The sequence below is a fragment of the Mus musculus genome, chromosome 19, assembly GCF_000001635.26.
Source record: "Mus musculus strain C57BL/6J chromosome 19, GRCm38.p6 C57BL/6J".
NCBI lineage: Eukaryota > Metazoa > Chordata > Mammalia > Rodentia > Muridae > Mus > Mus musculus.
Genome location: NC_000085.6, coordinates 23,919,282 through 23,945,456, shown reverse-complemented (window position 1 = coordinate 23,945,456; position 26,175 = coordinate 23,919,282). Strand labels below are relative to the sequence as shown.

Here is a 26,175-nt window from a genome sequence, read left to right as displayed (position 1 = left end):
GCAGCCTGCTTCCCTTTCTTGGCAACGTGGGAGTGCCAACCAGCCCGTCTAAAACTGCTCAGCTACTAAAGCAAGAAAGCAGCCCCAGAGATCTAGTTAGGACTAGATGTGAGCCCATGTCAATACTGGGGGTGAGTGGCTTGATGGGTCTGGAATCTAATTTTTGTCTTCTAAGCACACTGGGTGGGATTAATTGGGGGGGGAGAATGAGATAATCTGGGGATCCAGAGAGTACTAACACAAAGTGAGCATTGAAGAGAAGGTAGCAGGGGGCAGGGGTTCCATCAGCCAGGTCTGAGGCAGAGGGCTGCTTACTAAGGAGCATCTAGGGAGGGGAAAGGAGGCTCCAGAAGGTTCCCAGCGAGGCTAGAATGGCACTAGGGGCCCACACGGTACCTCAACCCCGTTCAGCCCCAGGCTTTCTTCCTACCTCCCCAACAGCATTGGAGAGGATGTGGACGATCTTCTCGTGTGGTGTGGCTACGACACTCTGGCCATTGATTTCGATGATCCGATGTCCCACGCGGACGCCTCCTCTCTCAGCGATTCCCCCTCTCATGAGGCTGCAGATCTAGCAGAGACAAACATCAGATTACACCTAATGGGCAGTGCCCCACCTTAGGACCACGTCAGGGTGGAAGACTGCCTTCCCTGGAACCCTAGTGCCCTAACATCAACACCCCGGAGGAGCTGACTTGGTGAGGCCTGGGCCATGTAAATCTTGTAGGTTCCTGTTATGAGCAGTGGGTTCTGTGGCCTGGTATGGAGCTCAGCGGTTGAATGTCTAACTAGCGTGACAGATTCTGTGTCTGATCCCTAGAGCCATATTTAGTGGCAGCAAAAGGAGGTTCTGCAGGCCCACTGTGCACCAGCTTTGCACAGGGGATGTGGCAGGAGTGACCTTCCTAGTGTCCTGAACTCTGACCACTTTCTGTCCTTGTTGGGCCTATCAGGCAGTGGCCAGTGTGTCAGTCGGCTTTCCATAGTCACAAGCAGGCTTACCCATGGAACTGTTTGATGCTGGTAGCCTGTACTCGAGGAACACTATTGTGTGAACCAAAGAGGCACTAGAAACCTACTCTGTCCCACGGTGTGGCTTGGGGAGAGCAGGGACTTGGTGATCCCTGGCTAAACTCACTTTTTACTGGAATGGAACTGGTGGCACAGCCAGCCGCTGCACAGGCTTAGGCTGTGACCACTGGCGAATGAACTGAAAACCCCAAACGTCTTTATTGGATGAAAAGATGAAAGGAATGAACCAGCCAGAAAAATATTCAATATATCTCCATTTTTAGTTGTTATTAATTTTGGAAAACTCGTACTTACAATTCCATTCTGTACGCTGAAACCCAGCTGGTAGCGAAGGTCCGGCCTCCTTATTAGCACTGTGGTCACTGGGGGGCACCTCACGATATTCAGCTTCACTCGGGACTGGTTCTTTAAGCCCTTGACACATGAATAAAGTACAGTGGAGATGGTGACCACTCCATCAGGCAGAGGAAATAAAGACAGACGACGTGGCCTGACCCAGAGGCAGCACCCAGACCTGCAGGCTTCTGACGATCTCACTGCTACTGTATGCGTGTGAGCTGGAGCTGTCCCCATGAGGCCCCCTGGAACCCGCCCAGTCTGTGTGAGACAGGTGTCCTGTGGATGGCATCTTCACTTTGGAAAATGGACTGTGTCACCCTTGACTATAAGGAAGAGTTATGTGTGCTCAAAGGTGAGGGGTGTGCAGAGTCGGTAGAGGGCCCCATGGGACATGGGCCTCTTCCTCTACAAGGCAGACTCTAGCAGTGACTCCTCACAAAGGGCGTACACGTCCCAGCAAGCAGTCCATCCACACAGCCGGATCTTTCCTGGTCTCTGACTCTTCTTTCCCATTCTATGTCTAGAGAGATTGCCTACGTCACGGACTTCACTCCCACAGCAGGATACTCCAGTGAGTCTCTGCCTCCTTGAGGTGTGGACTGTGAACAAATGAAACATGGAGACTGTATATGGGTTCATCCTTGGCTGCCTACCCTACCTCTAGGTCAGAATGGATTGTCGAAGAAAATCTGGTCTTTAATTATGAACAGGAAACAGTTTTTCAGAGCCTGTTTGGAGCTTTCTACACACTAGCCACACAATCCCTCCCTCAGGTAGGCTCACCTACTACCTCATCAGCTATGTGCTGAGAAATGAGGGCCAGAGGAAAGAACCCATCCTAAATATGAACACGTTCCCTCCAGTGTTGCTGTCTCTGAGGAAGGCCTGTGCTGCCCGGGCTGCCTCCTGCTTGCCAGAGCAGGTACTCTGAGGGGAGCACGCTCAAAGCTCTCGGAGCCTCTCCCCACACCTGCTCTCCAGCTGGTGCTCCAAATCCCAGTTCAAGAAACACAGTGCCGAGAAAAAGGATGATTTTGGCGTCCTGGAGCAAATGGACCACACTGGTGTGTCCGGAAGCCCTGCTGCTACAGTTGAGGCTGGGAGATCAGAGCATCCAGGAAATGCCTGCCTGCCTGGACTCCTATCTGCCAAGATCAGCTGCTTAAGAAATGGCTCAAGATCAGCTTAGACTTCCCTCCAAGGGAGCAAGGGAAAGGGGTTTGGAGGTGGGTGAGTATGTTCTTCTCCGAGAGAGCAACAATTAGAAGGAGCAGGGATTTGAGGAAAGCTAGATTTCATTCAGGCCCACGATGTCCCCTAGAGGTAGCAACCCACTGTGACTTGATGTTCAAGCCAATGCAGGTATCACCAGTGCCCCCAGTACTCTGGGGCTAGGAAACACCCTCCTTAAGGGAGTAGTATTTTCAATGTGGTGGAATGAATGGCATGTGCTTTTCCTGCATCAGACACCAATGACAGATTTGGGCCTTCTGTGGACAAGTCTTGTTGTCATGTCAGCAAGGGAGAGAGAAGGTCTGGCTTTCTGCTCCCAGCAGTGGGACAAGCATAGTCAGGTGAGGAGGACAGAGCTGCTGTCCCTAGACCAGAGCTCATCTCATATTTCTGCTTCTGTAACAGGAGGCTCGTAGGCACTCTGCTCTATCTTACCTTCTCCACTGTTTTCTACATGGTGACACTGAAGTCTCTGTCAGGTCTAGATAGTTCTTCCAAAATGCCTCAGTCTATGCTGAAACAGCCATTAAAAGCTTAAAAGCTTCAAACTCAGACTCCCTGACATCACAGCCTATGGTATCATGAAGCATGACAGTCCGGGCCTTTGCCACATGCAGATTATATTTTTTTCTTGAGCACCTACTCTTTGTTCATTTAAAAGTCACTTACATACCAAGGAATGGGTTAGGCACTAGAAGGAATAAGATTCTCTAGGTCTAAGAAGTGGGAAGGGAGAAGAAGAGGCTAAGAGAGGTCACACAGAGAGTATCAGAACTAAGACTGGGTGGTGGCCAAGGCAGCTTGAGTCCCACTACATTCATCCAGTATTTCCCCCTGAAGACCACACACTGTAAGATCAGGAGTTTGTGGAAAACCAGAGCAGAGAGTGACAGGATTTGACCAAAGGGACTGTAGGCCTTCCCACATTGCTCTGGCGAACTGATTCAAAATGCCTCAGCAAAATAACTTCAAGGCTGGAGAAAATGTGCTCCAGCGTAAAGCTTAGGAGGTGGCGGTCTGAAATAACCAGGGTACGCTCTGCTCTGCTGAGCCTAATCAGCGTTCAAGTTGGGTCCCATTAACTTAGATTTCCTACCTGCCATTTTGTTGGAGGTGCCAATTAAATAAGTGGTCATTTCATCCCCATGACAACAGTGAATGATGCCGTGAATTAAGAAACACAGCGAGAAAGGAGGAAGAGTGGTCTCTATAGCAACCAGAGCAGAACCAAGATACTCTTGAGAAGGACAGGGAAGCTGGGCACTAGGCTGGAAAGGAACAGACGTCTAGAGAGCAGGACTTGGAGGTAATGGCGTGAACCGAGACGGATGCTAGCATGCTTTGCCTACCAGTGGCGGTGCTTCAGGAATAAATTACACCTGGAAAGGTAAAAGAGCTAGGCACAAAAGAATGTAGAGGGTTTCTGTAACTAGAAACAGTCTACTTCCTGCAGTGGGGGTGGGGCAATTAGCATTGAAGTGGTAAGACACAGAACACATAGCTTTAGATGCCTGTTTCCAAAGTGCAGGCCAGAAGACTCCCTGAGAGTTTGCTGAAAGGTAGAGCCCCACTTAAGCCTTGTCAGAACACGACCAGTATCTTTAACAGCATCCTTGGGTGGCTCATGTGTGAGAAGCCATGATTGGTCAAGATGCAAGATGCTGGGTATATAATAATAAAGCACACTGGGATCTACTGAAATAAACAGCACTGCAGTAGTGTTCTGAAGTCCAGACATCCCCTGGCAGTAGCTGAGGGGTCTGGGGTTGGACAGTGTGAGCATCTGTCTAGGTCCAGGCACAAAGTGGGTGATGTCTAGAGAGCAATAAAAAATGGCACTAAACCTACTGAGTGTGTCTTCGTTTAGTATCGTGGGTTCCAGCAGGTTGTGGCAAATGTTCCACAGCGAAGAAGAGCCATAGGTAGGCTATCTGATTTTTTTCAGCTCAACAGAGCTGAGTATCTTGGGGCACTGAGTGCCTGGCAGTCTCTGACTGTCCCTGCCTGCTGTGCACATCTCTGTGAGGGAGGCCACAGAGAAGCAGGCAGCTTTCTCAGGCCCTCGTCAACAGTCTTTCATTGTCATGCGGCATTTTCATCTTCTGAATCCATGGCAACTCCATTTACAGACATCAACGTTTGGCTCCTCAAACAAACTTTCCCTCCTCTCCCACCCCCAGGAAGCCTGAGTTTTGCTTTTTTCTTGACTGAGTTAGTGGTCTGTGGACAGTGTGGAGTCCCTAAGCGGTAGGATCAGCTTGACCACATGGACACTATGACCCTTGTTGTGTCTGTGCCATTTAGAGGGCAATGGGGACAGGTAAGAGGAGAGTTGGGTTCCAATGAATGGCCAGTTGGGAGCTCTAAGCTTTTGGAGTTTCTGGTACAGGGTGGCTTCTGGGAAGGCCAGCTTCTGACGCCAGGCTGGGAGTCATCAGAGATTCCTGCTTCTCAAATGCAGGCCCATCCCCGTCTTCACTCACGTTCCCTCTGCTGCCCCGCCCCCACTCTCTCTCTCTTCAGTCACCGTGGGCTGCCACAACGAAATATCATACACTGGGTAGCATTACTTCTACTAGTCACACAGGCCAGAAGTCTGAGATGAGGGTGCTGGCAGCCAGGTGACGATGAGGGGGCTCCCCTGGGCTACAGACTGCTGTCTTCTTGTTGCTTTCACATGGAGGAAGAGAGGCTTGTAGCATCCCTTGCACAAAGGCGCTGATGCGATTCATGAACACATCACCTTTAGGACCTAGTCACCTCCCCCAAATCCCCTGGGTTATTTGACATGTATTTTAAGGGGACATATTCAGTCTATAATACCCCTCCCTCAAAGCCATAGCCTTTCCAGACCTAGATCAGCTGCCCATAAAGTTACCCTCACCAACCTCACTCACCATGTTCTCTCTCGCATCTGAACTCTGCACTCACACACAGACTCTCGAGATTGGCAGTGCAGGGGCTGTTCTATGCATTGTAGGATGTGCCTGTATTCGTAACTTGCTCACAGTGGGACAGCCAAGACAGTCTCCCGTCTTCTGGGGCATGCATTAGTACCTGTGGCTAAGGATGTGCACTTGGACAGACACCTTCCCTGGACACTGCTGTCTTGGGATCATATTATTGTTCACTGGTGAGTGATCTGTCTATACCAAGGGCCAGCTATGTAATCATTGTTCTGTGCCTCGGTGTCTCGTTGTGCAGCGGGTGAGCATAGTACCTGCTACATTAGAAGTTCACGAGCAACCAGAAAGCCATGAGTTTGGTGAGCGAATCTACAACCACCCTCTGGTCAGTGCTCAGTGCATAGCCCTTGTCTTCTGTAACTGTGGGGCCAGTCATCACTTCTTGCTAGGCCTAGCTCCTGGCTGAGGTCCTGCTCACTGTCTGGACCACACAGCCCCTTGCCGTTCTCACATGCACACACAAGTAATGTGTTCACAGGAGAGAGGGGAGAAGGCACGCCAATGGGCAGTGCTCCTGCCTTTTAGTAAAGGTCACCATGACAACACCAGATCAAACCTTGCAGGTCAGGATAAGATCTACCTCTTGACTCAACACTAGCCCATTGTCCATCAATCCAGGCAGACACTTCTAACTGCCCCCCGTCCCTCCTTGACATATACCTAGGTTCTAATGCTTTCAGAGTCAACTTTAGCACTGTCCTATAAATGTTTCCTTGCCTAAGTGCTTGCCACCCTTTACCTCTACGTTGCTATGCACCCTGTCAACAATATAATTATCTTCCACGTGTATGGCTTCTCCATGGTTCAGCTCAGCACCCAACGAAGGTCCAATGAAACATATCCGAGTGAGTCTCTGCATTAAGCAGATTCTCTGATCTCATCATTACTGTACAGCCATGTGCCACACAGCTTAGTCAACCGTAGCAGTCCTCTAAGACAATACTGAAAGATTCCCATTACCCAGAGACATCGCGGGCATCCTGACATCACGGTACAACTCACTCCTCACGTCTGTGGTGATGTATGTGTAGACTCCCTGCACTGCAAACTTTTAGCCATAAAAGCACAGCATGTGTGTTTGTACACATATGTATGTACAAAATATTTAATTAAGGCCATGTTATTTGCAATCTAAATATTCATTGTGCTGCATTTCTATCATTATTTTAGGGTGTTCAGTCATTAAAACAGAACATTAACCATAGGATAGTATGCTGTCTTATGCTGGCAGCCCCTCATGGGTCTTACAGTTACTATCCTGGTTTTATCAAGAGGCCATATCAGGTGACTGCCCTAAATTTGTGTAATACGCTGTGATGTTTGGGAAATGACAAAATTGACTGACGTCTCAGAACTAATCCTCCACACGTGGCTGTATACTAAGCGACGTGTCTGCCCTATGATGGAAGCAGAGACACTGCCCCCATGCGCTCACCGGCACCCTCGCCCTAGCTCCTCCACTGAGGGCGTTGACTTTTGCAGGTTTCCTCTGCCACCCAATGCCCACTGTGCAGGTTTATTCTCTCCTTCCAGCACCGTGTTCTCTCTGAAACCCCCTGGATCACAGAAAGCTGAGCACCCCAGCCTGCCCACTTGCTGGGCACAGGTTACTGTCATATTGGCCACTCAAGCAGCGAGGATTGGCATTCTCTAAAGGCTACAATGCACAGATGCTAAGAAGAAAAATCCAGCTCTCCCCTCAAGTAGTCACATTTTCATTCTCTCTTTAACTCTTTTCTTTTGGAATAGTATCAGCCTGGGGTGAACAAAAGCCAGCGAGTAGACTGGAGTAAGTTTTCTTTCTATGGCATTCAATATTCAGGTGGTGGCTCAGGGGAAGGGGAAGGTTGGCTCCCACCAGTGTTCTCTGAAGAGCTGACACACTTCCATGAGCTGTAAAGGGCGGTAAGTCATGTGTGGCTGCCTGGCGATAGCGGACTATCTGGGTTAGAGGGCTGAGGGAAATCCTGCTGAGGCTGAGCCTGGTTATGTTGAGGAAAGAGAGTTAGTTGATGAGCTATGCCTAGGTTGAACGTTGGTGTTATGTAAGGCGCATATCTTACATATCACATACACAGGATTTATGGAGAAATGATAGTAACTCGATTGTTGGCTGCCTTGGGTGCACGCCCATGCCATTTGTATTTGGGTCTTCCCCTCTTTAAAATGTTCACAAATTTTGAGGACTGGGTGGCAGTCACACTTCACATCATGTCAGGCCTGTCACTGAGGGGTTTTCTCAAGCCTAGGTACCTTAATGATGCTCTGGCAGGTAGAGAGAGGCAGGCCCACCAGGCTGGTGCCGTTGATGGACATGATCTGGTCCCCGATATTCAGCTTCCCCGACTTCTCTGCAGGGCCCCCGTGCATCATGTTGGCAATGATCACGGTTGGCAGAATGGATCCCCAGCCAGACTCCACAATCACAACTCCCAGGATCTCACCTTTCTGCTTCTCTATGAAGACCTGAAAGGAGAAGAGAAAGAAATCTCGAATCAGCAGCCACGTGTGATAGGTCCCTGAGCTGGTCCCCTGCCTGTGTGGGGGAAAAAAGAGACACTTCTTTGGGGCTTCCAATCTAGGTGAGTTTCTGTCTTTTCTACATTCCACAGCATTGGGAATCTGTAAGAAACCACTTCATTCGAACCCATCTAGACCTTGGAATTCACCCTCATTTCATATGACCGGTCTGGCCTCACATGCAAATACGAGAGACAGCAAAATTTTCTGTTTTCCTTTAAAACGTTAGCTGTCCTTAGTAGGTGGCCTTAATCCACATGGCTCTTGGATGCTATGCACAGGTTTTCCCGTTCCACAGTGCCCTGTAAATTCTTTTCAGTATTTGAGTAAAAAATAAATGTGTGGGGCACTTCTTTGTGCAGAGAAAGGTGAGGGGAGAGAGAAGCTGAAGCTGCCATGACCTCTGTCCTGCCAAGTGCAGCTGTCTTTCCTCAGTGTTGGAGCCGGCCCATCACTGGCCACTTTAGGGGCCCTGGACTGTGGGCTTCTTAAGGACAGAGGTCAAGTTCTGTATTCACATCTATAGAATTCTCTCAAAACTCTACTTGACTCACAAGGGCAGGGGATGCACAGCCTATCATTTATACTTGTTTTTGATAGTACTTAATGATAGGTTCCTCTGGGAAGAAGCCAGAGATGGGCATAAGAACCACAAAATGTCCTGTGAACACCACTATCTTCCGCCTCTACTTCCACAGCAGGGCTGCCTCACCCTCCAGGGCCCCGCCCTCCTGGCTCAGCTTGGGAACAAGTTCCTGGAAGTACCTACATCTTTGCAGTTTTCCGACTTGGAGAAGTGGATCAGGTCATCGTTGTACATGTCCTGGGTGTTGAGCAGGTCACTGTATTCCTTCTGGCTGAGGTCTTCTGGGTTGATGCCATTGGCCCTGAGGAATTCCTGGTACGCAACACTGAATGCCTGTCCTATGGACTGCGCGATCAGCTGGGCCTATAGCAGCACAGGGGAAGATAGAGGTGAGTGGGGGAACTCCTGGCACACCCACCCTGGACAATCCCTTGAGGCACTTGAGGCTTCTAAATAGCAGGTCAGTCAGTCTACATCAGGGTACCAGAGCCTACCAGGAACTATTTGAAAAAACAATCAGTATGTTTCTTGTTTTGACTGTGCCCATAAGGGAGTCATTGGTACGTGGTAGACAGGAATCTGAGATACAGGACATCCTACTATATGCAGGACAGTCATATATGATGACATGTCACTCTACATCCTGTACAATTTTTGCACATCCCACTGGACATTTATATTATATGTAACAGTTGACTCTAATTACTGTGTCCACAACTGGATTCTAGTTTATATTCAAATACAAAGATTCACTGGCTATACTGTACATTTTAAGAATAATATTATGCAAAGTGAAGGTCCTTTGAGATTTTGTAAGTTTCATGTCTTTCAAAACCACCCACATCATTTGTGGTCTCAGCCTCTGAATTGGTAATGATCACATTCCTGTCTGTACGCACCATGGTGCACAGAGATCCTGCTTGTGTTCATAGACATGGATGCTTGCTTGGGCCCCAATTCAAAATGTCAAGTAGAAATTATCCACAGTGTCACATCAAATACAATATTATTCTCACAGCCAAACTTAAGTAAGTAGGTGTAAATATAGGGCTATCTCATGACATTTTTTTTTTTTTGAAATGGCTGGCCCTGGCATTTATACAATGTATCATGATTTTATCTTAATCTCTTTTCCTTTATTATACTTATGGCCATAAGTAATTTTGTAGAGAAAAGGGAATTGGAGAGATGGCTCAGTGGTTAAGAGGTCTGGGTCTGTGGGTGATGTTCCTGCCGCTGTGCCAGGAGAAGCAGGGTGACTAAGTTCACTGTGATAGCATGAGAGATCTGCACAGCTCCCAACATTTCCTCTGCGCACACTCTGGTGCCATGAAGACTTGCTTAGACTCGAAATCTGGGGCTCCCTCTTTCAAAGCCTGCTGGCAGAATGGCCACTCTTCCTTCCCAAGCAAACTCAGCACTCCCCTGCCTCTGGGCCTTTGTGCCTGCTATTTCCTAGTCTCATTCTATTCCAGTCTCTGTTTAAATGTTACCTATGCTCATGATCCTATGTGAACTAGTCCTGTCCTTTGTGCACTGATCTTATTTCATATTTCTGTACAGCACTCTCCATGTCTCATTAAGTTAACTTATCTCTATTTTCTATCCCCCCCAACCTGCACAAAGTGTAACTCCTGTACCTTTATTCAGCCTTATATCTCCAGATCTAGAACAGTGCCTGATACATAGTATGTACTGAATAAATATGTTTAATGTAGGATGAGCCAGACTGATTCGTGTTCTGATAAACTTGCTACTTAGTGGCTATCCAGGAGGATAGGTTGGGGAACCCAGAGGAAGGATGGGGAAGCCAGTCTTACGTCCTCAGACTCAAAGACATGGCAGATCATCTTGTACTGTCTTTTTCCATCCTGGGAAGGGTGAGAGGCCTCCACATTTTCCTGGGAGTTAGAACGGGGCATCCGCCTGCGGGCCATCAGCACGACGATGTTGCCAATGTCTGCGATGTAGGAAATGGTCCTCAGAGGGTGGTCCATCATAGGTTCCTAGAGGTGAAGGGCAGAGGAGGTGAGTCTGCACACAGAACCTTAAAACTTCTCAGATGCTTATCTTCTTCCCTCATACCAGCTGAGGTGGGCCAGGGACAAGCTTCACCGCCAGACCTCTGAGTCCTACCCCCAAGGCCTGAGGAAGTGTCCTTGGTTAATGAAGAGCAAGAGCTATGTGCAGGAGAAAAGCAAATATCAAACATTTTACACTGTGTAGAGTCTCCAGTGGTGAAGCTGGAAAGATAAAATCTAAATTTCAGTGTGCTTGTGTATGTGTGCATACATGTATGCACATGTAGGCATGTGTGTGCTGTACAATTTTAAAGAGACTTCCTTAAGGCAAATGAGTCCTCCCCAGAGAACCCATGGAGTGACTTGAGTGAGATACAACACACACATTCTGAGTTTTCCTTTGTACTTAAAGAATGAATGTGACCTTTGAGCCCACCATAGCCTTGAGTTTCACTGGAAACCAGTGTGTGTGTGTGTGTGTGTGTGTGTCTGTGTATGAAGTCCTAACTGAATGCGTGTCATTGACATGAACACAGTTACATCAAGGATCCCAATGTCTCAGACTCACGGGGATGGCTAAGCTTTTCCCTGGCCCATTTGTAGATAAAGAAAAATTGCAAACCCCAGTTTTGTCATCCCCAGTGTTTAAAGCCTGAGACTGCTCTCCTAGAGAGAAATCCTACTGTGAGAGTAGCTAAACCCACCTCCTTGTTCAGAGTTATGCACACTGAGTTTTGAGGCTGCTGCTGGTACACCTCCATGAGATCTGGTAGAGCATGTGGCCTATCAGATCTCAGCTACTGTCTGTGTGTCTGTCCTTTCTTCATTCCCTCATCACCCCCTGTCAGTTTCCAGGACCCAGCATGCAAGTTGTGGCACCCCAATGCCTGGGGACGGGCACTTCACAGGCAGAGAACCTATGTTAGAATTCCTTTGGCTTTCGTCCCTGAGAAAAGTGGGAACCAGCTGGTACCTGTGTATCCGCATTCAGTACTTTGATCCTCTGGGTAGAGATGAACAGGTCCACCTCAGTCATTGGCTGAGATTCGCCTTCAGGAGCCTAAGAAGAAAGGGCACCAAGAAGAGGTTTTACTGTATTGTCTTCACCTGGAGGCACGGGAAAGGTTAGCTCACACACTGGGTTACCAAGACACAGTCACCAGAACGGCAACACAGGGTTAAATTGCCAAAGCTGAAGGTACTACAGGGAGGATGGACACGTGGGCCAGAGTTAGCATCTCTATATTACAGGGGAAATGCAGAGTTCCTCCTGACGCTTCCCTCAGAGTAGAGGTCGCTGCAGCAGACTGACTCTGGACATGATGGCAAGTGACCCTTTCTGTAAGGCTTTGGGAGACGGAAGGGTAAGGGCAGCTAACTCAGTGAGGACCTTGGAATAGTCACTCATTTTTACCCTGCAAGAGGTAGTGGAAGACCATGTCTGTGGTGGGTGCAAATGAAGCCACCGGATGCAGTTCTGGTAAGAGGGTCTTCATAGTCACACATCACCACAGCAGCACAGAAGCAGCTGCCTGTTCCCGCAGCCACCCCGACACAAAGGAGCCCCCAGTGTCTCACATCCTCGGAGTAAGTTGCAAACACCTAGAAGCTCTGCAACCCCCAAAGTGCAGCCTGGCTCATTTAGGGCTGAACCCTGCACGTGTGTGGTTATTAGCGGGTTTTCTTTTTTGCATCCAGCAATCTGAGAAATCCTCAAACGGAATGTACCGGTAATTGACTAGTCCCAGGTCCCTGCCACATCATTGCTCCTGAACGGCTTGCAGCTTCCACCCTAGAGGATTCATTTAGCATCTCCAATCTGCTCCCTGTCGTTCCTCTGAGGTGAAATGACCAAATGAGCAACAGAAAATGGCCACTTGAGGCAACCAAGTTTGGAGAGAGGCTGGCTTATGGAGCGACTCAAAACGAAATCGGAACGAAAAAACTTGCTGGATGCAGAAAACAAAAACACAAAATCATAAAAAGGCAGAACATAAAAGAAAAAGGACAGGCGTAACACCAAGTGATGAAGTTGTACTGCACCTTCTTCCTGCTTTTGGCTAATTTCTGGGCCGTCTGCTTAGCATGGAACAAACAGAGACAGGAGAATAGTTAGAAGAGAATTTGCAGACTCAGTCAAAAAGGGGACGGACACACTAACACTGCTTAGGGGTATAAAGCGCTTGTAGGAGGAAGATGGGCGTACACACCCCACTTTAGGGGGAATATTCCTAATATAATGTGAGCATTGGGGATGGGCATGGAGGGCGTCTCATGCTTCACTGTCATTTGACTTTTTGAAGAACGAAGTTTGGTTCTGTTCTTATCACGTGCCTCCCTTCTTAACCTCACTGACAGTCATCGGGCTGTGTCTTTGTTTCTATCTGCTTTCTTTGGGAGTAACCTGCTGACTTTCCCCTCAGCTGCTTCTGATAAAAAGCTACAGCTGTCCAGACTTTTGTTTTCTACTGAAGTTTTGGTTCCGTCTCTGAGCCCCGCTTTAGCTGTATTGCAGTTTTGTGCACCGGCTTTTCTCTTTACGGACACATTACAACACTTCAGCTGAGATGTCTTTGAACCCTAAATCATTTAGAGTTGTGCTATTAATTTCAAAAATATATGGAGGGTTTCTAGCTATCCCTTGGCACTGGTTTTGGGATCAATCTTACTGTGGCCTGAGACCTTGCTATGTATGATTTTAGTCTTTTTGAAAGGTGCTGAGTCATGGCCGACTTGGGTGAGCATACTATATGGCCTGCAGAGTAAACAGTCTGTGTCAGCTAACATGATCTTTCAGTTCTCAGGTGGGTTTGTGTTTGTGTTTGTGTGTCTGCCCTGCTTGTTCCTTCATTTTACTGACAAACTGTATTAAGACCACAAGCTGTTACTGTGGACTTGTCTTTGCATTGCTTTGGCTCTATTGGTCTTTGCTTTCTCTGTAGCCGTGTTACAGAGTACATATATGTTTAGGGTAGTATGTCTTCCTGTTGAATCAGTCCTATAATCTCCCCCCACACCGTTTATCTGTAGCAATAATTTCCTCTTAAATTTCATAAGATGAATATAGTTTGTACCTGGCTAAAATGGACATATTTCTCTTTTTTACTCCTAATTAAAAGATAGCATCGCTAGTACAAGCTGAGCTGAGCTTTCTAAATCCAAATCTCAGCTCTGCTACCTATTACTTGTGTGATTTTAGGCAAGCCATTTAGCACTTCTGCTTCCTCTATGTAATATATGGATTTAAATAGTGTCTACCTCCCAGGGCTGTTTTTAAAGATAAAATGAATACATGAAGAAAAAGGTCTTCGAATAGTACACTGAGCATTATGTCTGTGTCTGCTATATATAATGAAAATGTACAGGTGTAGGATGCATTCCTCAATCATATATGTTATATATTTTCTGTCACTGGGAGTCAGTGGCCAGGCTGTGGGTGATGCTATGAAGGGCGAAGTTGCATCGCTGTGATGGATGGATAAGGCTGGACTGTTGTCACGGGTGGGGGCAGTAAAGCTGAGCTGTTGTGGACGCTATGGTACCAGTGGGCACAGCTGTGCTGTTCTGATGGGGGTGGCTGGGTAACTTACCTGTAGCAAAAACTGTGCCCTCAGCAATGCATCTCTATTTCACTAGTGGTTAGAATGTGTTGCCTGCTGCCTGCATGCTCCCACAGTGGAGACTGGATGAGTCAGCCATCCAAACACCGCATAGCTAATTACCGATACACTCAGGAAAGAGGGCAACCCCACTCCCACACAGCTTTCCCACCATTCTTCCCATGGTGATGAGATGGCTGTGAGCAATCTACTCTGGAGGATTCTAAAGTTAATAAAACATACTTGTGCTTTACTAACTGCCTCAGAAGCCAGAGGGCGGATCTGAGCATCCGAGAAAGCCCTGAGTGGATCTGCGTGCACCTGAGAGAGAGGCCGTCCCTGGACGTTCTGACCCGAGTCGGTTTTCATCTGCCTTGCAACTTCTCCTCTAGGATCTGAAATGCTTCCTTCCTCTCCACTCTTGAAGTAACATGAAATGGCCCAGGAATTCCTATTCCTGTTGATTTCAAAAGTCTAACAATTCTTCAACTCTAGGGAATTGTGTTCCACCTTCATTATCAAAAAATTACCCAGACTTCATTCCCCCCCCCCCCCCAAACTACGGAAAGATGAAGAAGGCAAACTAAGTTTCATGACAGGTGTTCTGACACGGTTTCCACAAAGTTGAAAATGTTTATGCAGCAGATTATAGCATTTCGATGTAACACTGATGAGATGAACAGGTCAGAGCCGGAATGGAAGATTGGAAGAGGCTGCTAAAACCCTCACAAGGCCAAGGATGGCAGGACTCTGGGATCAGAGCTGTGCCCCCCTCACTTCAGGGTCAGTGTCAGTCTCACCATGGACAGCCCCTCTAGATTGGTCATGCTGTGGGGAGGGCCTCCTCTGGCCTGTCTGTTCCTTACCCAGCTAGCATCTACTGAGCTTTGCCAGGATCCTTCTAACCACACGCTACTGTCAAAACTCACAACAGCCCTGAGAGGCAGGAATTATAGTAAGATACTCAAGAAGAGGAAAACAAAGCACAGGGAGGCTAGGTCATTTGCCCAGTGTCACACAACTGTGTAGAATGTGATTCAAGTCCAGGCAATCTAGCTCTTCAGTCTACATTTCCCTTTGTGCAGCTGGCTTAGGCAGGCTTCTCTGGAATGTCTTGGTTCCCAGTAAAATGGGGCTAATAATACCTGCTTCCCAGAACTCCCTACCTCCTCTGGTCTGAGCAGTGAAGGAGGCAATATACACAAAGACCTGGCAGGAGGCAGCAGCATCTCTCTACTGATCCGGATCTCTTCAAGCAAGCTGGGAAGTGACAGGACTTAGACAAAGCTACAATGATGCCAACATTTAATTCTACAATGAAACTTTACAAAATCACAAAAGAATGGAAAAGTAAGAACTCTGGAGGAGGCTAAGTAAAGACAGATGAAAGGAAAATGGCAGAGAATGACAGGAACAAAAATGTGTGCAACATGCAATCCCGCAGCAGCACTTGTGACATCATCGCACAAGTCTCACAGATTAGAGAATGGAGATGAGGACCCTCTTGCGTGGACACCCCAGCCTCTGTGGCTCAGAGGACCTTCCTAGCTTCTGCTGGGGTGTTGAGAGCCCCTCAAGAGAGGAAGACAGGGGAGCTAGCAGTCTTCTCCAGTGTCCTTGCTGTGTGGAGAGGGACATTCCAGAACATTGGGACGTGGGCAAAAACTCTACAGAGGTCTCTCCCACAAACCTTTCTTTCTAAGGCACCACCAGCAGACTCTAGCTGGATATACGCCATGATCCTGATGGTCCTTGCTTAAGCAATTGAGGGAGCCACTGTTTGACTACTATGAGGTGTGTCACCATATGGCAGGAGTGTGGACTGCCACTTACTATTCCAGTCTCATGTTTTATAACTCATCAACATGAAGTTTTAAAAAACCATCCCCAACGATGCTGGGATTTTCTGCCGAATCAGTTACATTTCTGTCTTTATTTGTGCAAACAAAGAGCTCTTGGCTTCGCTGATCTTTTGTATTCTTTTATTTCTGATCTTTGCTATTTTGGGTTTTATTTAATTCTTACTTTTCAAGCCCTTGAGGTACCTCAACAGGGGACTTGTAAAGTTTCTATCTTTTATGTAGGCACTCATACATGTAATGCATTGCAACTCAGTTGCATTGTGTTGTATTTATTTTGATTTTTTCTGTTATTTTCTATTTGTTGAGAATTTCATGTGTGTATAGTGAAAATGTAACCAATGCTCCCATTCTAATAACTTCCTAACTGAATGTCTTTTATTTATTTATTTATTTATTTATTTATTTTTGATTGATTGATTGATTGACTGATTTGGTAACTTACTAAGTCCAGTTAGTGTTGCCCGTGTGCTCTGGTGTGTGTCCACCCTCTGGAGCGTGGGGAAACCTACCATTAGCCACACTCCCTGTGGTGGTTTGAATAAAAATGGCTCCCATATGTTCATGCTTGACTATTTGGTCACCAGTTGGTAGAACTGTTGGGGAAGGAATAAGAGGTGTGTTGCGGGGGCAGATTCTGAGGTTTCAAAAGACTTGTGGTCTATCCAGTTTGCTCTCTGCCTCCTGCCTAGGGTTTGCAATGTGAGCTCTTAGCTGTTCCTGCCACCATGCCTTCTCTTTACCACCATGAGCTCTACTCCCTTTCAGAGTTGCCTTGGCCATGATGTTTTATTATAGCAATAGAAAAGTAACTAAAATGTCTCCAAGGACCAATTTGAGGAAAGGTTTCGTTCACCTGCCAGCTCCTCAGGGACCGACTGCTCTGTGTTGTCCCGTCTCCGTGTACTTGTATAATTGCTAGTGTTTCACTTGTTAATTGATTTCTAGTTTCATCGATTTCTGTGATCAGAAAGGATCTGGCATATGATTTAAAAGTTTTGAAAATGCGTTGCATAGCTTCTGGATGGCTTATTCTATAAATGTCCGGAAGTCATATGATTTATAGTATAACTTAACTCTCGTGTTAATTTGACTTTAGGAGGAGGTCTGGCTTGTTCTTTAACTGAAGTGGAATGCTGAAATTCCACACTATTTCTTTATTGGATCCTCTCTCCAGTGTTATAATGCCTGTGTACAAAACTTGACGCTTTAACATTAGGCTCATATTAACTTATATCTTCCTGTTGACTTCATCCATTATCACATGGTGACTGCCTTTATCTCTGTCTTAGTGTCTATCTTATAGATAGTCCTTGTTGCTGATTCCTGGGGTATCATTTCAAATCTTTCCCTTTTCACTATCTGTGTAATTACTTGTAAAGTGGACTACTAGCATGAAAGCATTACGGGTGGCTCTTGTCTTTTTGTAATCCATTCAGCAATTCCCCTCAGCTTTAACGGAAAAACTTAGCCCATTTACAGGTTGTTAATAAAAGGTAAGGGCGTGTTCCTGTCATATATATGTGCTATGTGCATGCACATATGTATTTGTGTGGTAAGGATGGAGGGCAAAGGTTGACACTAGACATCTTCCTCAGTCACCTTATCTATTGAAGCAGGGTCTCTCAACTGAACCCAGAGTGCATTGATTCAGTTAGCCTAGCTAGCCTGCTTGCCCTAGGAACCCTGTCTCTACAGCCCTGGTGCTAGGAATTCAGACAGACAGTTCCATGGGTGCTGAGAATCCCAGCTCAGAGCTTCACATGCTGTGGCAGGTCCTTTCCCCTAGGAGCCATCTCTGCCATTCCTGATGATGCTCTTTTTGGCTGTTGGGATATTTTTGTTTTCTTCCTGTCTTAGCTTTGGGCTGACTGTTGCAGAGGTAATGCCTGATTCGGTTCCACTTGTCTTTTGGGTAGCTGCTCTTGTATGGGGATTTGTACTTCCACAGGCTTTGGCGATCTAGCTGTTTCTGTGAGTAGGTTTCCCTTAGGTGGTCTGGTGGTCATAAATCAGTTTTTGCTCATCTTGGACGCCCCTAATTTTCTCCATTTCTGAAGAGTAGTCTGGGTTGGTAGAGAATTCTGATTGACATTTTCTTTGTTTCAGGACTTGGAATATGCTATTCCACCCCTTTATATACTGTAGTATTTCAGCTGAGATGTCTATTGCTATTTTAATGAGTGCACACCAGAACTGACATACTATTTTTTTTCCTGCAGATTGTAAAATTATTTCCTTAGACTTTTGACAGTTTGCCTATAATGCTGGGGTGGACTATAATGTTTTTCTGGTTAGATTAGAGGTTCTATAGACCTCTTATACCTGGAAGATCATAGCTTTCCAAAGATTAGAGAAGTCTTCTGATAACTGTTTCATGGAATAATTTCTCTGTGTTTTTAACCAATGATATAGATATTAATTCACTTTAAAGTGTGTGGTGGTTTGAATATGCTTGACCCAGGGTGTGGCACTATTAGGAGGTGTGGCCTTGATGGAGTAGGTGTGACTTTGTTGGAGGAAGTATTGTCACTGTGGGCATGGGCTTTGAGACCCTTCTCCTAGCTTTCTGGAAGCCAGTCTTCCTCTGTTTGCCTTTGGACAAGATGGATAACTCTCAGTTCCTCCAGAGCCATGCCTGCCTGAACACTGCCATGTTTTCTGCCATGATGATAATAGACTGAACCTCTGAACCTGTAAGCCAGCCCCCAATTAAATGCTGTCCTTTATAAGAGCTGCCTTGTTCTTAGTGCCTCCTCACAGCAATGGAAATCCTAACTAAGACAGAGTGTTACAAAGATTTTGCTTTTTGTTTGCATGAGACAGTCTTGCTATGTAGCCCAGCCTGTCCTCAAATTCTCAATTCTCCTGTATTAACCTCCCAAGTATGGGAGTCACAGGTATGCTGGGATTATGGGAATATACAATCACCCCTGGCGTTCAAAGATTCTAAGTGCACATTCCTCCCTTCCCTTCCCTTCCTTGTCTTCCTCCTGTGGGTTTTTTGAGGGTCTGATTTGGATAGTCAACCCCCTTTTCAAATTCAATCATTACTTCGTCCCCTTGAAGTAGTCCGTCGATCTTTTCTGGCTCTCTTTCATTCCAAGATTTCTATTTCATTGCTCTTAATTTTTTTCATTCTTGTCCTGCACTGTATTCCTAATTTTATTTAAAATTTTCTCTTGGATCTCATTGAGCTTCTTTCTGTCTGCATTTTAAAATTCTTTATGGGGCATTTCAACCATTTTGATTTCTTTGGAATTTGTGGCTGGAGAGTGACATCGTTGGGCACGGTGTAATTCTTGTGTCTCTACATTGAGCTTTCCGGATCTAGTAGATTAGATCACGACTCCTTTAGAGGTGGCCTCCTAAGTGGCTCTTTCCTGAAGATGTGCCTTATTTCAGGGTTCAGTTAGTTAGGCATTTGGCTTTATTTCCAGTTGGACACTGTAGTGTAGCCCTCCTGTAGCTTTGTTGGCTATGACTCATGACCGGGCACTGTACATGCTCTGTCAGAGTCAGAGAGACATTGTGGGCTACACAAGTGGAGGAGGCTACGTTAGCCGCTTAGGCAGTGCAGTGTCAACAGCAGAATCTGCGAATGCTGTATGGTCAATCTTACTATGGGGGCTGTGGCCTCCACCCCCTCAATGATGTGTTTGCAGCTACTGATGTTGGCTCTGCTACTAGTAATAGCCTCTGGTACAAGCAGTCCTAGTAGTGTTAAGGGACCTGAACTCTTTGTCCTGGAAACAGACGGTGGCTTTGGCTCAGACACTGCATAAGGAGAGGCTGATGGGAAACATAACCTCCTCTCTATGGTGTCTATGGTGTCTATATCCTAGTCTGACTGCATTGCCTTCCAGACAAGGTGTGAGGATACCAAGCAGTAGATAGGTGGGGCAGCACCAACAGTTGTGGCCCTCTCCTCTGTTGGCTTCGGAGAGCCTGCCAGGACTGGGGCCTCAGCCCCTACTACCCTTGCATGTACAGGGACGGTATAAAAGCTGGGGCTTCTTGCCTTTCTTTTCAATCCCTGGACTCTAATGATCAAGGAGGAGTAGGGCCTGGCAGGAACAGCGTCAAGTTCCCCTTAAGACCTCTTTAGTCCTGCATACACAGTGGGTCACAGATGGAGTCACAGAGCTGTTCAAGGCTACCTCAGCACATTCTGGTGGGCAGAGCAGCAGGACAACGGCCATGCCCTGTCAGTAGCAGGGTGTGTGTGGCACAGGGTGTCAGAGTGAATCGCCCTCAGTTCTGGTGCTAGGTGTGAGTCTTCGTGTGCGTCACCATGGCGAATGGTCTCAGAGGACACTTATCTGATGACGGGCTCCTAAGGGGTCACCATCTGTTCCCTGCCACGACGAAGCATCAGCTTAAAGTCAGTTACTCTGATGGGCTTAGTCAGGTTGCCGAGGCAGTTCCACACTGAGCCAGGGCAGTGGAAATGTGTCTGGGATCTCAGAGATGGAAATATTAGGGGTTATGAACCAATAGGGTAGTCCTAATTCAGATGCCAGCTGCTTTCTGAAGGCAAACCAGGCAAACCCCAGCCAGACAGGTGTGGTGGTGCCTTGTATAATCCCAGCACCAAAGAGGTTAGAAAATTGGAAGGAGAGCCGGGCTACACAGACAAACCCTGCCTATGGCTCCAGACTACAGCACCCTCAGTGTTTGATGAAAGATGATGTGAGATTGTGTTCCACAGTAAAGCTACAGGGAAGATTTCAGGTAACTTAAGTGGGATGGAAGCCCCTGAGGACTGTGAAACTCCTTTAGCTAGGACTGTCAGTGCCTGCAAGGATGGGCTGTTAGGACCCTACATTTTACCCTTCTTTCTGCAAAGCACAGACGAGTCTCCTTCTCCCCTGGCTGTGTTCCTCTTACTACGCTGTCTCAGATTTTTGAATCCCAACCTAGTCACTTAGCTCAAAACACAGCTGCACACACTCGACTTGAAGATCTTGTTTGTATATGAATCCTGAGCGTCTATTTCTATTCATCTTAAGAAAAGTCATTCTCCAAGCCTGTAACAAGGAAACAGACTTGGAAAACATCCAGAGACTGGGTGTTTCATGAACCTATTTGCTGATGGAGATCTATTAGTAGCGATTACTCAGCGTGACTAGAGTTCTGGAGAGTGCAGTTGGAGAGAAGATGTTCCATAATGCTTTCAGAGAGCAACTGACAGGCCACTACCAGGCTACCACACACAGCAGGTTCTCCTGGAGCCTGTCAATGCAGACTCTTGGTATCACCTTATTGTCTAAGCTTCTGTCTTGGGAAATCTGGAGTCAGGCTGGAGAGCTCGCATGTCCATCAGGCTTCTACACAATGCTGGTCTGCTGGTCTCTGGACCATACTTTGAGACTCACAGTTCTAATGCATTCCTGGTTGCTGATGCTTCTGGTGGTGGTGGTTGTGTGTGTGTGTGTGTGTGTGTGTGTGTGATGCACATTTCCTGCCAGGACAGTAGTTCTTCTAAGATATAGTGACAAAGTTCCACAGATGGGGAAGCCACAGCAGCTGAGTTCTAATTCTGCTGCTGCTGGTATAGACTTGGCTTTATTCCTGTATCTTGGTAGATGGAACAGGGTATTGTTTTCAGATCCCTCAGTTTGCAATATTGTAGCATCAGGTATACAGCTTTTCTGGTTCATTTATTGGAGTGCCAGTTTCTCAAGGTTTAATACTGGATGTTGGCTAAATTTTACTTCTAAATTGCCTATCACAAAAATCTCCATAGAAACAGCTTTTTAAACCAAAGTCTCACATATACATGTATGTATATGTATTTGTATATATATGTATATGTATGTATGTATGTGTATATGTGTGTGTGTGTATGTATGTATGTATGTATGTATGAGAGAATGCCTGGTCAAAAACAAATCTAAATTCTCTTACGACTTCGCAAATAAATCTGGACATGTACGTTGTTAAAGAAAATGTAACTGCCAGACAGTGATGGTGCACGCCTTTAATCTCAGCACTAAGGAGGTGGAGGCAGAGGCAGGTAGATCTCTGAGGGTTTGAGGCCAGCCTGGTCTGCTGAGCAAGTTCGACAGCCAGGGCTACACAGAGAGAAGATAAGGCCAGAAGACCAGGGAAGAAACCAGCCTACTTTAAGCAAGTGGAAGGGCCAGAGACTATCACTGGCCTGGTGTTATGGACTGCACCAGCAGACTGGAAAAGGAATACCTGGTATTGCTTTCTGTTCTCCATGCCTGGGTAGGCACTGAAATCCGTGGCCCTGCCGCACTCTGTTCACTGTGCTGAAGTGACCTAGAAGTACCTCTTCTCGAAAGGCCAGAAGGACCCAGTCTCTCGGGGAGTGATGTCTGCAGAGCATGCTCTGGAGCCCACTGGACTGCTGGGGACACACCTGTCCTCCATCTGCCATGAGGTCCGAGCCGGCTCCTAACTCAGCTGCCTCCTAGGTGAGATGACAACACAGCCATCTCCGCTCGCAAGGGGAAGAGACTTCAGGCTGTGTGTGTCATTCTGAGAAGCACTTAGAGGGATATAAAAGGATCATGAAGCAGGAGATATTTATGGATAGGCAGCAGTTCCTTCAAGCGCACAAGAAGCACATACTAAAATAATACTTAGAAGCTGTAAGTGAAACGTAACCATTTAATTTTACTACTTTATCGCAAATTCCTCACACTGCCTCAATTTACTTGTAAAAGATAGATACGTGGTTTTCAAATACCCACACTGCTCGGGGTGGGTTTAAAACATACTTATAATCAGTTGGCCACTTGCTCGTGTTGAAAGTGCCACCTAATGTGAGGTTTAACTGAGCTGTGGGGTTTTGGGGTGCTGGTTACTTAGGCACTTCAGAGTAAAGGGTCTGATTGTCATGAGAGAACTGGACTTAAGGTAAAGCCACACGGTCACCTCCCACTGTGGAGGCAAGAAAGCAGTTCAGGGTACAGCTGGTGCCGGAGGAGCTGGTGAAGGATGCTGCTATTCACCATGTGGGCTGCTTTCTGTCTGGCTGATGCTGAGTCTGCTACCCACCCTGAGCCCCATCTGAGCCCTCCTTAGGTGCCGTAAGAGGAGTGGAAAGACACAGGTGCTCATATGTGGGAGTCCCCAACTGTCAGGAGGTGAACAAACAAGGGGCCCCAACTAAAGCCTGAACCCCAAAATACAGCTGGATTTGGGAGACTTGATAGGTAGAGCCAATGAGAAACTGGCCTCAAGGCAACTAACTCTCAGTGTTCTGGTCCAGGCGGTCCCCAGTAACCCTTAGTGTCAGACTGTTGCCTTCTTCTGGAAAGACCGCCCGGTCATGGGACTTGGTGTTCTGACATAATTCTCATGTGTGGCTCTTTGTTCTGGATGGGTTCAGAGTGTAGCGCATACTTGGTTCTGGCCTAACGCATGGGTCAGTGTGACAGCCCGAGGTGTTTCTACTCATTGCCAGGTGCTTCCTGTCTGTCAGGAAGTCACCAGGCAAGCTATGACAGGTCATGGTGGGCTATGACAGGTCACGGTGGTCTGTGCAGCCATTGGAAGGCTCACAGGACCACTCATCCGGGGGGCTTAGGGCTACATTTGGTGTTTGCGGGAGTCTGGATTGAGACTCCATTTGAAAACTAGCTTGTTTTTCTTAAAGAGATTTAAAAAAAATTCTCAGGCGTTATTTTAAAAGTCTTGCTGGGAGGTGTTAAATTAAGATGGAGGAACTTTCTGGCACTAGTGTGTCTCTGGGGGTGAGACAAACAACCGGAAGTAGCCAACTTGTGTGACCTGGATCTAGAACGTTCTCTCAAAAGTCCACGTGCCAAGGTTTGCTACCCTGGGAGGTGGTGGAAGCTTTAGGAGGTGGGTTGAATGGAAGGGAGTTAGGTTCCTGGGGGCATGCCCTTGAAGGGGTTATCTGGGCCATGACTCTTTCCTTTCTGGCTACTACAAAGTCAGCAGCCTGCTCTCACCATGTACTTCCTAACGTTGCACTACCCACCACTGGCCCAAAGCAACACAGCCAAGTGCCTGTGAGCTGACACTTGGGAACGTGTGAGCCCACGCAGATGCTTCGTCCTTTGTTTATCTTAGGTATTTGTCCGAGTGGTGGAAGTCGGCAGTGGTGGAGAGCTGACTAACACACTCAGCTCAGAAAGCCTGAGGGTCAAACTGCTACTTTGCTTTCCTGGTGCAGCCCTGCTGGGAGTCAGGGGGCAAGATGCACGTCTGTGAGTCTCAGGAGCTTCTCTTCAAAGAATTGGACTTCCTGCTTTCCATCATCCCGGAAGAGGCTCATTTTAAGAGAAGACGTACATTATGGAGGGGGCCTCAAGGCACAGGCAAGGCTTGTGCGTCACAGATGAAGTGCCTGAATGGAGCCGGACACATGGAATAACTGTTAAGCCAGACTCAACACTAAGGTTGCTATCAGTGCAGTGACCTATGAGGGAGCTGTAAACCATTCCCTGGGTTGTACATCCTAATTCCTAACAAATCAATGGTAACTTCAAGTCACAGCTTACTATATGTTCTATGGGCAGCTAAGGAGAGGATGGCTCTGAGCTTGAGAGAGAAGTGTTTGCTCTCCAAGTGACGTTGTCACATGAGCGACAGACACTCAGAGGCTGCGCTGGTGCCATGGGAAGCTGCTTGATAAGGAAGCAAGAAGAGGGGTGAGGGAACACCACGGAGCACTCTGGGGAGCACCCTGGGGAGCACTCTGGGGAGCACCAAGCAGCTGCAGACTTAAGATGCTTAATCTTATTATTGATTCTAGGGACAGGACTTGTGATGGAGCCCAGGCGCCTTCCTGTCTTAGCCTCCTGAGCACGGGAATGGCAGCCCTGGCTGTAACGGTGAGTCTTGACTGCTGTGGGTGGAAGCTAGGAGATGAGCCTTGCAGCGTAGACACGCACTCACGCTTGCTGCCTGTCTGCTTTCTGGCTGCCAAGGGGTAAGTAGCTTGGCTTTTTTCCACCTTCCAGCCAAGAAGCTCTTCTCCACCACAGCCCAGAAACAACACTTAGCTGAGCACGGGCTCTGCAGCTGTGAACTAAAGACAATCCTTTCTCTCAAAACAGAACACTGGTGCTAGGGGAGGCGCTGTCTTCATGACCCCTGATCACAAGGCTCAGCCGCTTTCACAAGCAGTTTGTGGGAAGAGTCTGCAGATGTGTGTTAGCATCCCCAGAATTCTCTCCCCAGGGATTAAGGGTTACTGATGGCAAGAGTTTGGATAATACACCGTGGACAGTAAAAACTGCTCATGGCATTTCAAATGGAAATGAGGAATTTATTTGGAAACTGGACTAGTGGCCATTTGTGTGAGATTTTGTCCATATGCCAAGACTTTGTGTTAGGTTCTATTTAAATCTAGCAGAGGGAATTTTAAGACAGCCTCCGTTCAGGCTATTGCATGGGCACTGATGTTGCTCTGGGTTAGATTTACAGTTAGAATGGGGAGTAGAGGCAGGGTGGAAAGACATGAGAACCTTGCAGTTTGCTTTAAAGTCCAAGAAAAGTTTGAGTTATGGAAGGCATGGTTTCTAAAAAGTTAAGTTCCCAGCAGAAGAGAAGTACTTCGTTGCAAGATGCCTTGAAGGCAACTTAGGAACCAGCAGGCTTTTTATTCATTGTAAGTTCAGTGATGTGAGAATGTAAATTGACTTGAAAGACTTTCCCTGGAAAGAGAAGACTGCTGGGGTGCTCTGAATGCATACAGATGCCTAGGGAGTTGTTACCATGGAAATCATTTTGTTGTGCTTAGCTGCCCAGACACTCAGAGGCTCCTGTAGCCATGACCCAAGGAGGTCCAGCTACTGCTTGGGCTGGTGTCGGATATTGGTGTTGTCCATGTGATACCAGTTTGTGGGGAGCCCTCAAGGTATGTGAAAATATGAGGGTGAAGACAGATGAAATGGAGATGCCAGCAAAGCAGATGCAAAACCAGGAACTCTGAGCCACTAAAGCCCCAGCCTTCGGAGACAAACCTTGTGGGCTACTGTTGGCCAGGCTGCAGGGGATGTGGCCCGGAAGGTCACA

General features: G+C 47.2%; 1 protein-coding gene across 6 annotated transcripts in view; it reads right to left on the bottom strand.

The window, feature by feature from the left end:
- The window catches only part of Apba1 (amyloid beta (A4) precursor protein binding, family A, member 1), a 190,793-nt gene that overhangs the window by 4,142 nt on the left and 160,476 nt on the right, over positions 1–26,175 (bottom strand). For 4 of the 6 annotated variants that reach the window (XM_006527139.4, NM_177034.3, XM_030250968.1 and 1 more), the window contains exons 6-12: positions 12,741–12,773; positions 11,671–11,757; positions 10,497–10,682; positions 8,860–9,039; positions 7,824–8,036; positions 1,327–1,446; positions 431–571 (exon numbers count right to left, since the gene is read on the bottom strand). In XM_006527139.4, coding sequence (XP_006527202.1) covers positions 431–571; positions 1,327–1,446; positions 7,824–8,036; positions 8,860–9,039; positions 10,497–10,682; positions 11,671–11,757; positions 12,741–12,773 — 960 coding nt within the window. The remainder of the gene's footprint in view (positions 1–430; positions 572–1,326; positions 1,447–7,823; positions 8,037–8,859; positions 9,040–10,496; positions 10,683–11,670; positions 11,758–12,740; positions 12,774–26,175) is intronic. The other 2 variants (XM_006527140.4, XM_030250969.1) reach the window with 1 other exon arrangement.